Below are 16687 nucleotides of genomic sequence, written 5' to 3' on the forward strand. Positions count from 1 at the left end.
CCTCTGATTCTACTGTCAATCACCTTAAAGCTAGATAGACTGTCATACTCAGTGGGTTATTGTGAGGACAGTTTCCACGGCTTTGATGTGTTTTGCCTGCTGTAGGCAATGTCCGGTTAAACCACAACCGGTTAAGTCTCCTCATTTTGATCTGAGTGTTAGGTCTTCTCATTTTGATGCTGTAACAGATTGAAGCTGGCTAACACATTCTCGACAGGCTGATATACGTAGCCGATGAATTCATGGCCAAATACAAGAATTACCAAGGTACAAAAGTATTGAACCTTTTGAACTTCCCAAATTAGCTATAGTACTGGCAGCGGTTCGCGCCAGTTTCCTGATATAGATGGCTGCCTGCAGTAAGGGTGGATAAGGCAAGTGGTGAGGAATTTACAAAATTTACTCTGCAAATGCTAACTATTAAATATCACATCATCCTTCATCCTGAGTGCAGTGAATTCAATATTTCACAGATCTCCCATTTGAGTATTCTCTTCATATGTTGGTTCTGATTTGCTTATACTGCAACTGTGGAGCTTTTAAAGCAGAGCGAAATTAATTCATAAAATGTCTCGATTTAAGAAAGAAGGAGGTGAGTGCAGTTTAGTTCCAGCATTCAATGTAAAGGCAGAGTTAATGCTGCCTGATCGTCTGGTGCGGGCCAGCTGTGCTTGATGTAATTCGCTGGCGCATACAGACCCGGAAGGAGATTCCCTGTCTGTGCTACAATTATCTTCAACCTGGACAAAGGAGGAAAGGGTGAAAATCAGCCTGAGTCATACACTGACACTCGCAGCAAAGTATGAAAAAATAAACATCAGGTGAGGATAGAATCTGGCTAAGCTGTGAGTGTGCACTCAGCTCCTGCACCCCCACTTGCGCACAGTCAAATATATCGCCCAGTGTATCCGCTCGCACAACAATGATTACTCTGAACAACTGGAAGGTGACTGGTGTCCATGATACTGTACAATGGGAGCAATCAATAGAGAGAAGGAAAAATTGGCACAAAAATAAGAGAATAGGAGGAAGATGGATTAGTCTAGTAGAATTGCAGCATCTAATATGTCGCATTTTTTCAAGGTTGTACAACATTAATACAATTTTTAAAAATGAGGATAATAAAGATATGCAGCAATAGCCATATCAATATTCCACAACAGATTCATTATGCTTTGTTACAGCCAATGTGTACCTTCATCTGTGCTATTACATTTTGAATATAATGTAGTTTGAGTCTGTAATACAGAATTCTTTCAGTGTTGAGCTAAAGGCTGACAAAATATGTTGGTTAACGGAGACAAATGTTCTTGGATCTGCGAGAAATCTGAGGGTTAAATGATCTGCCATGAAACTGCAATTTATCAATACGGCTTATACCATTCATAGAATCATGTAGCACAGAAGGTGGGCATTCAGTCCTTCGTGCCTGTGCTAGCTCTTTGAAAGAGCTTTCCAATTAGTCCCACTCCCATACTCTTTTCCCATTTCCCTGCGAATTTTTGTCCTTGTATTTATCCAGTTCTCTTTTGGAAGTTATTATTCCACCACCCTTTCAGGCAGTGCATTCCAGCTCTTAACTCACTGTTTAAATTTCTCTCCCCTCCCCCCTCCCCCTTTTCCCTCCTCTGGTTCTTTGATAATTCTGAGCTGATGAATCCAGCAGGTTTTATGCAAGAAACTGATGAAACGTTATCTAATATTTGAGTGCTGTTATGCTTTTTTCTGAGTCCTTGCCCTTACTGCCTGTGGTTGATGCTGGAAGGGAGCACATTGTGACTCATGCTGGAAAGTCGATGAAATAACCAGGTGAAGAGTAAGCAGCTGAAGTTCTGCTGATGAAGCCTCTTATCCTTTTATTGCTCCACTGTGAAGTAATGCACATAATTCTTGGCAAGACGTTCTACTCTATTTGCTAAATGCAGTTTGTTATGGACAGTGAAAGATTTGTGTTTTTTTGTGTGGGCATGGAACTTATGCAATTTGCTGAATTGAAACAATTCCTCATCGCAAAGATTTTTCTCATTAGAAATGAAAAATAATTGGGATTACTTCGCTTTTACTTCTGAATTGATGGGATTGAGTTGAACCGTCAGAACTTTACAAGACTTGATGGAAATGAAAAATAAGTAGATGTGAATCAGTATGACTGAACAATATCCGTACCAGGGACCAACTCTGGTTCAATGAAGAGTGCAGGATGGCATGCCAGGAGCAGCACCAAGCATACCTGAAAATGAGGTGTCAGCCTCGTGAAGCTACAGCACAGGGCTGCTTGTGTGCCAAACAGCGGAAGAAGCAGCATGCGATGGACAGGGCTAAGCAATCCCACAACCAACAGATCGGATCTAAGCTCTGCAGTCCTGCCACATCCAGTCGTGAGTGATGGTGGACAGTTAAACAATTGACAGGAGGGGGAGGTGGCGCCACAAATATCCCTATCCTCAATGATAGGGGAACCCAGCACATCAGTGCAAAAGACAAGGCGGATGCATTTGCATCCATCTTCAGCCAAAAGTGCCGAGTGGATGATCCATCTAGGCCTCCTCCTGCAGCTCCCAGCATCACAGATGCACACTTCAGCCAAACCGATTCACTCCATGTGATATCAAGAAAGTGCTGAAGCCACTGGATACCGCAGAGGCTATGGGCCCTGACAACATTCCGCCAACAGTACTGAAGACTTGTGCTCCAGAATGAGTCGTGCCCCTAGCCAAGTTGTTCCAGTACAGATATAACTCTGGCATCTACCCGGAAGTGTGGAAAATTGCTTAAGTATGTCCTGCACATAAAAAGCAGGACAAATCCAACCCGGCCAGTTACCACCCCATCAATCTACTCTCCATCAGCAAAGTGATGGAAAGGGTCGTCGACAGTGCTGTCAAATGGATAACCTGCTCAGTGATGCTCCGTTTGGGTTCTGTCAGGACCACTCAGCTCTTGGTCCAAAGCTGGCTCAAAGAGCTAACCTCAAGAAGTGAGGTGAGAGTGACTGTGTTGACATCAAGGCAGTATTTGACCGGGTATGGCATCAAGGAGCCCTAGCAAAATTGGAGTCCATGGGAATTGGGGTGGGGGGGAATCTCTCTGCTGGTTGGAGTCATACTTGGAACAAAGGAAAGATGGTTGTGGTTGTTGGAGGTCAATCATCTCAGTCCCACGACATCACTGCAGGAGTTCCTCAAGGTTGTGTTCTAAGCCCAACCATCTTCATCTGCTTCATCACTGACCTTTGCTTCATCATAAGGTCAGAAGTGGAGATGTTTGTTGATCGCGACTCCTCAGATACTGCAGCAGCACGTGTCCAGATGCAGCAAGAACTGGACAACACCCAGGCTTGGGCTGATGTGTGGCATGAATGTTACTTGCCACTTAAGTGCCAGGCAATGACCATCTCAAAGAAGAGAATCTAACCATTTCTCCTTGATGTTCAATGGCATTACCATCACTGAATCCCCCACTATCAACATCCTGTGGGGGGTGGGGGGGTTGGGGGGGGGGGTTCACTATTGACCCGAAACTGAACTGGACCAGCCATATAAATACTGTGGCTACAAGAGAAGGTCAGAGGCTGGAAATTCTGCAGCGAGTAACTCACCTCCTGTCTCCCCAATGCCTATCCACCATTTATGAGGCACAAGTCAGGAGTGTGATGGAATACTCTCCACTTGCCTGGATGAGTGCAGTTCCAGCAACACTCAAGAAGCTCGACACCATCCAGGATAAAGCAGCCCACTTGATTGGCACTCCATACACCACCTTCAACATTCACTCTCTTTACCACTGAGACACGGTGGCAGCAGTGTGTACCATTTACAAGATGTACTGCAGCAACTCACCAAGGCTCCTTTGACAGCACATTCCAAACCCATGACCTCTACTACCTAGGACAAGTACAGCAGATGCATGGGAATACCACCGCCTGCAAGTTCCCCTCCAAGCCACTCATCATCCTGACTTGAAACTACATTGCTGTTCCTTCACTGTTGCTGGGTCAGAATCCTGGAACTCCCTTCCTAACAGCGCAACAGTTCAACAAGACGGCTCACCACCACCTTCTCGAGTACAATTAGGGCTGGAGGCCTTCCCATGAACGATTGAAAAAAAATTGAAGCCATTAACATCGTTACGAGTGTCGGAGTCTTCAGTGCCCAGGAAATGGGAAGCAAGGCTCCTGGATTCTACAGTATTGATATTAAGTGTGGGATTATGGCTGTTGGTTATGTTTATTGCATCTATTGGTACTGGATAGCCATGTGAGTGTCACCATTTTCCATGTCACATTGGCAATGGTTAGCCATGTGAGTGTAAGTATTCAAAAGTATTCTATTCACATACCAGAATGCTGACTGACAAATAATCATTTGTCTCATACGCAAATTTGTGTGCCATCAATAAAAGGATCAAAAGATGAAGGACGCAGTGATTTTTGCCAGTTTTCTCCGGCAATTGGTAGGAGCTGGTGATTTACAATCTAAGAAGAAATTTTACAACAGCTATTCTCTAATTGACCTCAATGCATCGAAAACCACTTGGCCTCTAAACTATCTTTGGTTGCTCTTATTATAGCAATGAGACTTTGTGTTCCTAAAGAGAGATGTTGGATAACACCTTGGCAACAGCATAATACATTCTGAGTTAGGTGTTATGATGCACCATTCCTTATACAATAATGCATCCTCCGAAGGAGACCTTTTTTTAAAAACAAAAAGGGAATCGCCCACGGTGCAGTGGAACCGGCAGGAGAAGAACCATGTGCTCCTATAGGGGCTGGTGTCGGACCTTTCAGCAATTCCAGTATAAACGGTGTCTTTCGTTGTACAGCACTATTACCTGACTTGCTATTAGAATGCTTGCTAACATCCTGCTGTTTACATCATTTTTCATAGCGTGTCTCAAAAACCTTTCTCGTAAGTTCAGTTAATGGAATTTTGGAGAATTTCTTCAATCTCTGAACGTCAAGAAATATTTTTCCAGATTTATGTCAGGAATCTAGAACATGGTTTTAAATTTGATTATTTTTTTTCCTATTTATTCTCAGGGTGTAGGCATTGCTGGCAAGGCTCAGTCTTTTCTATAGAAAGCAGCCCTAGCCTGTTCAATCTTTACTGTTAGTTATGACCTCTCAGTCTGGTATCATTTGAGTAAAACTTTTTTGGGCCTTCTCCAGTGCTTCTATCTTCTTTTCACAATATGGTTACCGGAACTGTACAAAGTGACTCCAAGTGCGGTCCAACCGGCATTCTGTACAATTTTAACACAACTTCTCTGCTTTTCAATTCTATCCCTCTCGAAATAAACCACTTTTACAAAAAAAATGTGTTTTTAATGTCCTGACTAATCTGCACCACTACTTTTGTATATCTGTACCTCTCGGTCCCTTTGCTCCTCTACCCCATTTTGACATTTATTTTTCAAGGAGTATGTGGCCTCCTTATTCTTCCCACCGCATTGCATCTCCTCACACTTGTCTATAGTAAAGTTCATTTGCCAACTTCATGCCCATTCTGCAAGATCGTTAGTGTTACCCTGCATTTTGTCCTTTGTATTAATTACAGCCCCAATTCAGTGTCATCTGCAAATTTTGCAATCATGCTTCTGATTTCCGTGTGTGGAGTCAGCACCCATCCTTGTAGAAACCCGTTAAAGCTGTAAGCTTCTGTGATTCTGAGAAGACCACTTTCCACCTTTAACTCCTACTCTTTTCTGTTTTGTGGTCAGTTTGCTATCCTTTATGCTACTTGTCACTTAACTCCACATGTAATGACTTTAATCACGAGTCTACTATGCAGTACTTCATCAAAGGCTTTTTAGAAAACCACAAATATTGCATGTACTGCATTACCTTTGTCTACATTTTCTGTTGCTTCAAAGAATTGAATAAGGTTGGACAAACGTGACCACCTGTTTTGAAATTCATACCGACTGTTTCTAGGTGTTTTTCGATCATATCTTTGTGTAAGGATTCCATTATCTTACCTACCACTGATTAGCTAATTGTCTATAGTTTCCTGGGCTTGTTCTATTTCTCTTTTTATAGAAAGGAACAACATTAGTTGTTGGTACTATTTTTTCTAATGAATTGTGGGCATATGTGTGTATAGTTCCACTGCTATCTCTTCCCTAGCTTCTTGTAATATACACAGATGCAGTCCATCCAGGCAAAGGGTTTTATCTACTCTGATCTCCCTCTTCTATCTTCAATGTTTTTATATCTTTGTTGATCTCTTCTAATGTCATCTCATCTGTGTAAGTCTCCCTGATAAATACTGAGCACTTAACATAAAATTGCCCTTTCCTCTAGTGTTGATATTTACTTTTCAAACCCCTTGTCTGTGCCTTTTTCACTTGTTTATAGACTGTTTGCTGCCATCTCATTGTAGAGGCTAGTTACAGTTTAGATGAATCTCTCAAGCACCATTGTCAGTTGCTTTTACACGTGTTCCAATTGGTGGGTATGAGCAGAAATGACCATTCTGGCCAATGTGTGATCCACTGTTCATTGCTGTCACTAGGATTTTGGCAAAGTGTAAAGAATAGTGAAATTTGAACTGTGGGAAAAGTGCCCAAAAGTATGCTGACAGATTTTACCCTTTCAGACTTGGTGTGGGTCTAAAGAGAGCACTTTGGTGTCAGTACTGCAGTTACTGTCACCAATTAGAAGTACAAATTAGGATTATTACATGCCGCACTTACCAGAGATAGATGGAAAAGGTAGGCCGTTCGATCTCATGATTAAAGCAACTACCCGCTTCCTAAATAGTTCTTGGCGTTTATGGCTCCACAGTCCTACCCAGGACTCTTATTCCACATGTCCACATGGGCGGCGCAGTGGTTAGCACTGCAGCCTCACAGCTCCAGGGACCCGGGTTCGATTCTGGGCACTGCCTGTGTGGAGTTTGCAAGTTCTCCCTGTGTCTGCGTGGGTTTTCTCCGGGTGCTCCGGTTTCCTCCCACAAGCCAAAAGACTTGTAGGTTGGTAGGTAAATTGGCCATTATAAATTGTCACTAGTATAGGTAGGTGGTAGGGAAATATAGGGACAGATGGGGATGTTTGGTAGGAATATGGGATTAGTGTAGGATTAGTATAAATGGGTGGTTGATGGTCGGCACAGACTCGGTGGGCCGAAGGGCCTGTTTCAGTGCTGTATCTCTAATCTAATCTAATCATGTCGATTGCTCTTTTTGTATGAAGACTTCCCTGACAACTGTCTTAAATTTACCTTTTCTTTTTCCCCCCTCACCTCCCCTCAGTTTGAACTTGTGTGCCTTTGTCAGATTGACTTTTTCAACTTGAAGTAATGTTCCAGATTCACCCTTTTTCTGTCATTCCACATCTTGCATGCCTCAACTAAGTCCCTTCTCCCTCACTTCCTTTCTTGGATGAAAAACCTCCCCTTATTCTTCGTTCCTCATCCCCTGGTGTCCGACAGGTGATTGATCTCAGCTCAGGATTTCACTGCCTCTGGGTCACTAAATTGCAGTACTGAGACAGTTAATTGCTGTGTTTAAGAGTAGAAATTCTTGGGCTGTCAGATGGCTTGCCTTGGCTGTGAATAAGTTGAGTAGTCTAATGGGGTGGGGTGGAAATCACAGGGAATTCCAATCTCTTTGAGATCAAGCTATCCAGCACCAATAAGTCAATTTGTTAGTGTTACTATTCTGAGTGCACAGAGATAATGGAAAAGAAAGTGGTTTCTCTCTGAATTTTCTTGTAAATATGTTTTGTATGGATTACCATTCGAGATGAGTACAAGTTTCAGACTATCTTTATGGCACTATCTTGTCTCTTTTTTCTTTTTCTATTCTGTTGCATGCAGCTGGAGGGGGTTCTCCATGCAGTCCTGTTATCCTCAGGAAGCAAAAAGGTGACTATCCACAATCCTTGCATTATCTGTTATTGAACTGTGAATTCCTAGTTGTCATTTTCCCCCCTGTGTTCTTTGGCCACCTTACAAATGTGTAAAATACTGTGCGTTGCTGTCACTAGGATTTCATAATAGGTGAAGTTTTCATATATCCAGCATTAAAATTATGATTTTTCCCCTTTCCGACTTTGTGCTAGAGAGCTGCGTTGGTACTGTGGTTACTGTGTCTTTATGTAAGAATTCGAGCTATTAGAGCATATGGCCTGCTTTATTAAAGCCCATTGATTTAACTGAGCTTTCCTGTAGTGTATTGGTACTATATCCTAGTAGAGGCCTGCTACCCTACCTGCACTCGATGGGACCCGACGACATGTGTTGGATTCGGGTTGGATCGGGCCCATCTTAAGGGTACGATGTTCGGGCTCTGGTAGGGTCGGGCTGGACGCACACGGTAAGTGCTCTGTTGCTAAGTATTGAAATTTTAAAAAAAACTTACCTGAGCTGGGAGTCCGGGACGAAACTGAGTCTGCGCAGTGAGCGAGTGATGTCGCGATGACGACATCACGCACGCGCTGCAGCTTCGTGGAGATTCTGAATCCAAAGGTGAGTAAATGGATGGTCGGGCTCGGGGCAAAATCGGAGGGACTCTGGCCGGGTCGGGCTCGGGTCCGTGGTGGTTCAGTCGGGTTGGGTTCTTTTTTCCTGACCTGAGTAGGCCTCTATATTGTAGTGACAACACTGCTTTAGATTACTGAAAGCAGCTGGATGTGAGAAAACTTCGTAACTTTATTTGGTAAGGACAGACCCAGCAGCTTACCATAAACCCGAGTTGCTCCACATTTTAGACTAAGGAAAAATCGTCCATGTGTGCGCATTATGTTTGCAGTCATACCCAACACCCACCACTATCTATAACTTTGATTATGGAACCAGATGTTCAGGGCAGACTTTCATCGAAAGTGACTGATTCCAAATTGAAGACTTGTAGACTTTGAGTTCCAAGAGTCCCTATTGCTCATTGATCATTGCTCGCATGAGAAGGCTCATCAGCACCCTCTCGGTCCAGCCAGCGATGAGCAATAAATGCAGATTTGCTAATACTGCCTATATCCTAGGATCAAATAAAAATGTTTGTCAGGTTTAGTAAGGAACTTTGTAAATTGAATTATTTTTCTTTCAGTAAATGCACTTCAAAGTAATAAAAATGCATTGGGATGTTTTGGAGAAGTGATTATCCACGACATCATTCCATCCCCCAAGCAATATACCCCACCATTTCCTCTTTCTCTCCTCTACTTCCTGAAGGCATGTCCGAGATTAGAAGTTTGCTGCATCAAGAATTGCATATCTGCAGTCTGCCATGCCATGGCATGCTGCGTGGGATATTCCGAGTTTTGGGAGCATGACGGCCATGTTTAAATGCTTTTTAAAAAAAAAAAAAATTCTGTTCAGGAACTGCACCAACTATTCAATTTATCGTGCTACTAAAATATTGCATGATAGTGCTGTGATAAATGACTGCACACTGTTCTGAGCAGGAAACAGCTGTCATGCGGCACTGTTTCCTGCTGAGTAGATTGTGAAGCTCAGCTATGCACTTAATAATAAGGCTAATGCTGCAGTGCACTTTGATTTGGTGCCATACTGATTTTCACTCGGGCATTTCGTTTTTATTTTATTTTGTTTTTGAGTTATTGTCATGTGGGTGCTGGGGGAGAATACGGAAAGATGAATAGTTCAGCACTGAGCATCTTTCAAAACAACTGTGGACACTTCAGCATCATACCCAGAATTTGCTTATGTTAGTCATCGCACTTCCTTGATTCCTTGCATGTGAAGCACTTTGAGATGCGCTGGGGCTCTTTTCTGTGGAAAAAGCTGAGGTCATGATGGAAAATAGCGAATGTAATTCCTTTATTCAAAAAGGGAGGGAGACAGAAAGCAAGATACTACAGGCCAGTTAGCTTAACATCCAAGTTAAGGAAAATGTTAAAAGCTATTATTAAAGATGTTATAGCAGGGCACTTAGAAAAATTCAAGGTAATCAGGCGGAGTCAACATGGTTTTGTGAAAGGGAAATCATGTCTAACCAATTTATTGGAGTTCTTTGAGGGAGTTACATGTGCTGCGGATGAAGGGGAACCGGTGGATGTATTGTACTTAGATTTCCAGAAGGCATTTGATAAGGTGCTGCATCAAAGGTTATTGCATAAAAAAAAGCTCATGGTGTAGGGGGTAGCATACTGGCATGGATAGAAGATTGGCTAGCTAACAGGAAACAGTAGGCATAAATGGGTCATTTTCTGGTTGGCAAGATGCAACGAGTGGTGTGCCACAGGGATCTGTGCCTGGGGCCTTAACTTTTTACAATTTATGTAAATGACTTCGATGAAGGGACCGAAGGTATGGTAGCTAAATTTGCTGATGAAAGAAAGATAGGTAGGAAAGTAGATTGTGAAGAGGACATAAGGAGACTACAAAGGGATATAGATAGGTTAAGTGAGTGGGCAAAAATCTAGCAGATGGAGTATAATGTGGGAAAATGTGAAGTTGTCCATTTTGGCAGGAAGAATAACAACGAAGCATATTATTTAAATGGTGAGAGATTGCAGAGCTCTGAGATGCAGAGGGATCTGGGTGTCCTCGTGCATGAATCACAAAAGGTTAGTATAAAGGACAGCACATAATTAGGAAAGCTAATAGCATGTTATCGTTTATCATGAGGGGAATTGAATACAAAAGTAGGGAGGTTATGCTTCAGCTATACAGGGCATTGGTGAGACCACATCTGGGGTACTGTGTACAGTATTTGTCTCTCTATTTAAGGAAGGATGTAAATGTGTTGGAAGCATTTCAGAGAAGGTTTACTAGATGGATACCTGGAATGGGCGGGCTATCTTAAGAGGAAAGATTGGACAGGCTAGGCTTGTATCCTCTGGAATTTAGAAGAGTAAGAGGTGACTTGATTGACAAGGTGGATGTGGAAAGGATGTTTCCCCTTGTGGGAGAATCTAGAATCGGGGTCACTGTTTAAAAATAAGGGGCTTCCCATTTAAGACAGAGATGAGGAAAATTTTTTTTTCTGAGGGTCGTGAGTCTTTGGAACTGTCGTTACATATCAATGGGCAGAGATAGGTTTCGTAGTCGCCCAAGCATGCATATGGTTGTTTAACCGAGCCACGCGTTTCATCAGTCGTCGTACACAGAAAAGCACCAATAAGCAACATACAAAGCATACAATAGATAATAGAGCTATTCGACCACTTAAGGTCCACCAGGTAGACGCAGATCCCTCATCCAAAGGGGTGCCTTTAAATCGTGTCCTAATAATAGATGCTTCATTCTCCACCTTTTTAATGTGTACCTCTGCCTGGTGCACCTTTTATGTGTTGGAAGCATTTCAGAGAAGGTTTACTAGATGGATACCTGGAATGGGCGGGCTATCTTTTTTATCATCCATCATATCTAAATGGTCAGTCAGCTCATCTAATTCTGACCTGGCTGTTAACATCCATTCCTCCAAATGCTCGGTGTCATCACTGACCCCGACAGCACTCCTGTCAGGTTTCAAATAGTAGGATCCAATAACCAGGGTGCGATTAGCCTTAAAACAGAATGCATTGTTGTGCGCGGGACAGATCAAAGAAGTCAGTCCATCTGGGACATACAAATGAGTACGGGTGGCATACACGCACCACATATTTGGTCCTGCCCTCACTACTTGTTGGAATTTGTGAGAGGGGTACACCCTGACCTTCAGGGAGTCTGAACTAAGGTTGAGCATACCTCATCCCGCACATTACACATTCTCTCCGTGTTGGGTACAGTCATCAGCTGAAAATAAATTTAGCGTGTCGTTCCCTTTTCCCATAGTTGCCCATTTAACAGAGGCACGTACCAAAACTCGCTCTCCCCTTCGGTCTCCTAACAGCTTCACTGGTCTCACCCAATACGATGTATATCCTCCAGGAGAGGGTAATACCAGAACAAAAGTTATATTATCCTGTCTTTTATCCCATTCTGGAATATGCTCCAATTGATACGTAGTTTGATCCCAACTAATTCCCTTTCGTGTCAATTCCATTTTAAGGTGTTCTCCCAACCTTATCCGTATCCTTCCCATGAGAGGGTCCATCACTTCCTCCCTACTTTGCTTAATTATTCCTTGAGCAAGTCTACTGCATTGTTCCTCCGATTGCCCAACTCTGCGGGCTGTAATAATTGTATGAATCATATCCTGGATTATTCCTGCAGTTAAATTAATTGCTTTTGCCTCATATAAAGAAGCTGTTGCCACATGGTCAATTCCTCCAGCTACGTGTTTATGCAGATTATTTTTGTCAATCTGATGGAATTCCAAATCCCAGCTATTAAATTCAGAGTTGACCGCTCCAAACTATTACGTCATCTCTGGCCCTCCTCCTGGTATCATCTACAGGAGTCATGGGGTGGTGTTGACCGCCCTCACGCTCTGGCTGTTGAGCCACCGGCCACCTGGCCCCTTCCAAAAGCAGCGGGGGTTGGGGTGGTGTGTCCGGTTCCATATCCTAGGGCTGTCGCCGGGGCGCGTTACAATCACGGGCGAAATGTCCTGGCTTCCTGCAATTACAACATCAGCCTATTGTGGACTGGGTGTAATTGCTTCTGGTCATCGCTCTATCCCCTAATTGTTCTTCACGAGGACTGTAACCATCGTCATGGTACTTACTGGCCTTATCTGCCAAGTCGGCCCAATTAATTTAATCGCTGTCATCGTCCTCCCTGTCCCCCAAGCTGCATATTATGCCCCTCTGTGCCGAGAGTTGAGACTGAAGTTTTATTTCCTGTCGGCATTTAGTATGGTCAGCTGACCGGTACCCTCATTCCTTCTGTGAGCGATGTAGAACCGCCAGCGCAGCCTGTAGGTCAAAGCACTTCTGTTCCGTTTTCGTGAACTGCTCTTTTGCTCTCTTTCCCTTTCAACCTGACTTTGGAACTGGCTTAGATGTATGACCTGTGCCATATTAGCCGCTTCTGCCTTCAGGGCCCTATCGCGCCACTCGTTCTTTATCCAAGTTTTGTAATTCATGTTTCAGTTTCTCTTTCTTCCTTTCCTTCTCATCCAGTTCCCTCATGCAAGACGCTGCAATAACTTAGATGCCTGTTTTCCTTGATGAGTACGCGCATCCTCCCAATGCTGTACCCCGATGGGTCCCTGGCCCGTGTATTCTTTTACTGCATAATCTATCCACACAGGCCATTTGTCTTCTAAATACTTATGGAATTTGAACTCCCAATCTGGTCTAGCCATATTTACTTAACCGTTCACCACTTCTCTCAAATTTTCTTAAATTCGTTCAGACTCGGCGAGACAACCCAGATTATTTCTTGCTAGCACTGCGACCGAGTTCCATCTGGGGTGCCAGTTATGTTGTGCCTAATCTGCACTTACTCTGAAGAACTCACAAAGAACTGGTGGAAGGTGTATTTTAGTAATTTATTCACATATTAAGTCACAAAGTACAAGCACTCACAACTTGCACAGTATACTACCCGCCAAGACGAGATGATTAGTCTTGGACTTAGGGCTGTCCTTTGTTCTCTGAGTTCCATGCTCGGTGCTTCTTGCGAGCGTTGGTCCCGGATTCTCTGCCGTCCCAAGTTTTGGTCAGGGGTTAAATCCTGTTTCCAAGACCCACCCCTTGAAACTCTGCACAGTCAGGACCAGATGTTTCTTCTGCTATCTCCTCACACCCACGGCCTTAGTTATCTCTGTTCGTGAAAACAACTCCTTATTTGGTCATGTAAGGGCACTGTCAGTGCTTCTCCTCTCAGGAGCTGCCTGACTCCGCGCAGCCCCCACCCACATTTCACTTTCACACAGCTTGCAGTTATGCACTCTTTAATTCTTATTGTAACAAACCTTTCAGGTACCACAGTCATAAACTTTCTTTTTTTGCTTTAACTTACCCTGTAAGCTTCTGGATAACCAGGGGGCTTTAAATTTGGCAGTACCACCCTTTATCTTTGTGGGGACATGCCTACACTGTGCCTGTAGTATCTCGCTTTTGAATGCCTCCCACTGGTTTGCCACTTTCTTTCCTTCAAGTAGCTGCATCCAGTCCACATTCGTCAGGTCACCTCTCAGTCGTAAAATCTGCCTTCCCCCAATTTAGAACTTTTACTCCTGTTTTATTTTGTCCTTTTCCATGATTATACTTAAACCTACTGTATTATGGTCACTATCTCCAAAATGGTCACATACAATTACTTCCTCCAACAAATACTGTATGTCAGATTAATTCATTCGTGAGGTCCTGAGGCTATATCAAAAAGATATAATTGAAAACAACAAGAACTTCTATTTATAATAGCGTCTTTAATCTAGAATAATATCCCAATGCACTTCACAAAGGTGTCATGGGGAGCAGGAAGGGTGGGTACGGTGGCGGGGAGGGAAAGGGTTTGGGATTAGTTAATGGAAATGAAATGAACTTTATATGCTGTTATGACTGAGGTGGTGGGAGATAACTGTCTTTGCTAATCCCACTTCTCTGCAGGTCACAACATATATAAACAATTTAAATAAACATTTTAAAAATGTTTACCCAGTTACTGTTACGGTCAATCATGTACTCTTTATCCCAGAATAAAATACACAAACCAGTTTTCTTTACATAAACAACCAAATTATCAGTTTATTATCAAACGAGACTTATCTGGTAATGAAGCAAAGCATTAACACGCATTTAAATATAAAAGTTCCCTTTTTAAATTCCCCACGCATATGCTCTCGCACACTGGAAGAAAAAACAGAAATTCTCTCTGCAGAGATCTGTTACAAAAAAAAGACCAAAAAAGAATACTTTCGCCAAATACTTGCTAATTCTTGAAGGGAGAAAAGAGAAGATATGGAAGGATGTCGCATGTTCCTTTTGTCTGGCATCTGAGTATACGGAGGCGGGTCACTGGGATCCTTTTCTGGAGCAATTCCTTCAGGCGTCGCCGAGGATTTATCCGGCAGGTGTTTCCAGCGTCAGGGAAATGCAGTATTAGGGATTTTAGTTCCCACACATTTGATATGCAGGGTTTCTCAGTGATGGGAGAAAAGAGATGAGTTGGCACACTGGACCTCTCGGGGTTTCTTAGAGAGGTGCAGGAAAGATGAACTGAGAGGGGTTTCTTTCTCCTTGGCAGACAAAACACCCACTGTCTTCAAAACAGTATGCACCCAACTGACTTGAAAACAATATCCAAAATTGCGAAACAGTCATTCTCTTGACCTCCCTAAACCGTGACATGTGGCTTCTCTGTAAACAGCTTCCCCAGGTCATCAAGGTTTCTGTTTATGAACTGTCGACAACAAAGCAAAGTCCAACTTCTGTGAAATCTTCAGCCTTCCAATGAATCCATTTCCACAATTTAAATGAGCCGTCAAAAAAAGTTAACAAAAAATGCAGAAGCATCTTCATAACAATGCGAAGTAAAGAAACTGCATAGACAATCTGAGGGATATTTTTACAGTGTGAGTGTTGAACATATAGATTTATGGATGCATTAGGGAATTAAAATTCTACAGCAGTGGCAACCAACCCACTCAGACAGTTCATTTGGAATCAGTTTTTGATGATTTTCTGCACTTCAAAATAATACAGACCTGTTAGTCAGTTTGTGAAATATTTCTTTTATATTTACATTTGGGAACTTCATTTTCACCCATTGTGTGTGTTCATCTAAAACAAATAGGCAAAATAGTTTCGGGAGAAGAGGATGGACTTGAAGATGACGCAGAGACCCGGTCAGAGGTCAGCACTGCCACATTTCCAGGTATGCCGCTGTTGTAAATACCTGTCGGTATTGTCAATAAGCTTGTGTATCATTGATAATGATGTGCCTCATGTAAAAATTCCTCTGTCAATAACGTGATTGTCTCTACTCTCAATCTCAAATTGCTCCCACTCAATGACAGGTCTGTAACCACACCAACCTTTAAACCGAGTACTGTACAACTGCAAAATACTTTCCTTCGATACACTCAAGTTCTGGGTAACCAGGGGCCTTGAATTTCCACAGGGGGTTTGTCCTGAACTACTGTAACATCAGTGATAGATCAACAGACCTGCTGGGGTAATGGCAGGAGCAGCCACTTGTTCATATCTCTGAAATGGCAGCCACAGATCAGAAATCCCATGGAAATTGAGGGCCAGAGTTTGTACTTGTATTGCTGAGTACTTTTAAAGTTCAAGTGTATGCATTGCCTTAATGGTTAAAGTTCAGTCCCCCTCAAGAGACTTGAGGATAAAATCTAGACTGACACTGCAATACTGAGGGAGTGCTGCACTGTTGCAGGTGCCGTCTTTGGGATGAGACATTAAACCGGGGTCGACCAACATACGGCCCAGGGATGTAAACTGTAATGGGCCGTTCCCCATCCTCACCAGGCGTCTGAACAGAGATGAGAAATTTTCCAGTGTCGGCGACTTTGAGACAGGCTTTCAAAAAAAAAAAGCATGTCAGTTTTGCAGCTGGCAGGCGCTGGAGTGGTTTCTGAGAGAGGGTGGGGGTGTGGGTACCCAGAGACGGAGGGGGGTGCGGGGGGTACGGAGAGGGAGGGGGTGGGGGGCACGGAGAGGGAGGGGGCGGGGAGGGCGAGGGGTGACGGGGGTGGGGATAAGGGGTGGGGGGGGAGGTAACAGGGGAAGGGAGAAGTCAAGATCTCTCGACAGAATGACATCTATCTGTAATACTCAGGATTGCGACAAGTGTGCAGGCAAACATTGCCTAACTATGCACCACTGTTCCTACTTGGCTTCTGCTATTGTTCTGGTCAAATATTTATG

General features: G+C 43.3%; 1 protein-coding gene across 5 annotated transcripts in view; it reads left to right on the plus strand.

Annotated features, from left to right (window-relative positions):
• The window catches only part of htt (huntingtin), a 260486-nt gene that overhangs the window by 54518 nt on the left and 189281 nt on the right, over window positions 1-16687 (plus strand). For 3 of the 5 annotated variants that reach the window (XM_068029245.1, XM_068029247.1, XM_068029246.1), the window contains exons 10-11: window positions 7821-7868; window positions 15594-15674. In XM_068029245.1, coding sequence (XP_067885346.1) covers window positions 7821-7868; window positions 15594-15674 — 129 coding nt within the window. The remainder of the gene's footprint in view (window positions 1-7820; window positions 7869-15593; window positions 15675-16687) is intronic. The other 2 variants (XM_068029248.1, XM_068029250.1) reach the window with 1 other exon arrangement.

Source organism: Heterodontus francisci, chromosome 4 (assembly GCF_036365525.1).
Source record: "Heterodontus francisci isolate sHetFra1 chromosome 4, sHetFra1.hap1, whole genome shotgun sequence".
Lineage (NCBI taxonomy): Eukaryota > Metazoa > Chordata > Chondrichthyes > Heterodontiformes > Heterodontidae > Heterodontus > Heterodontus francisci.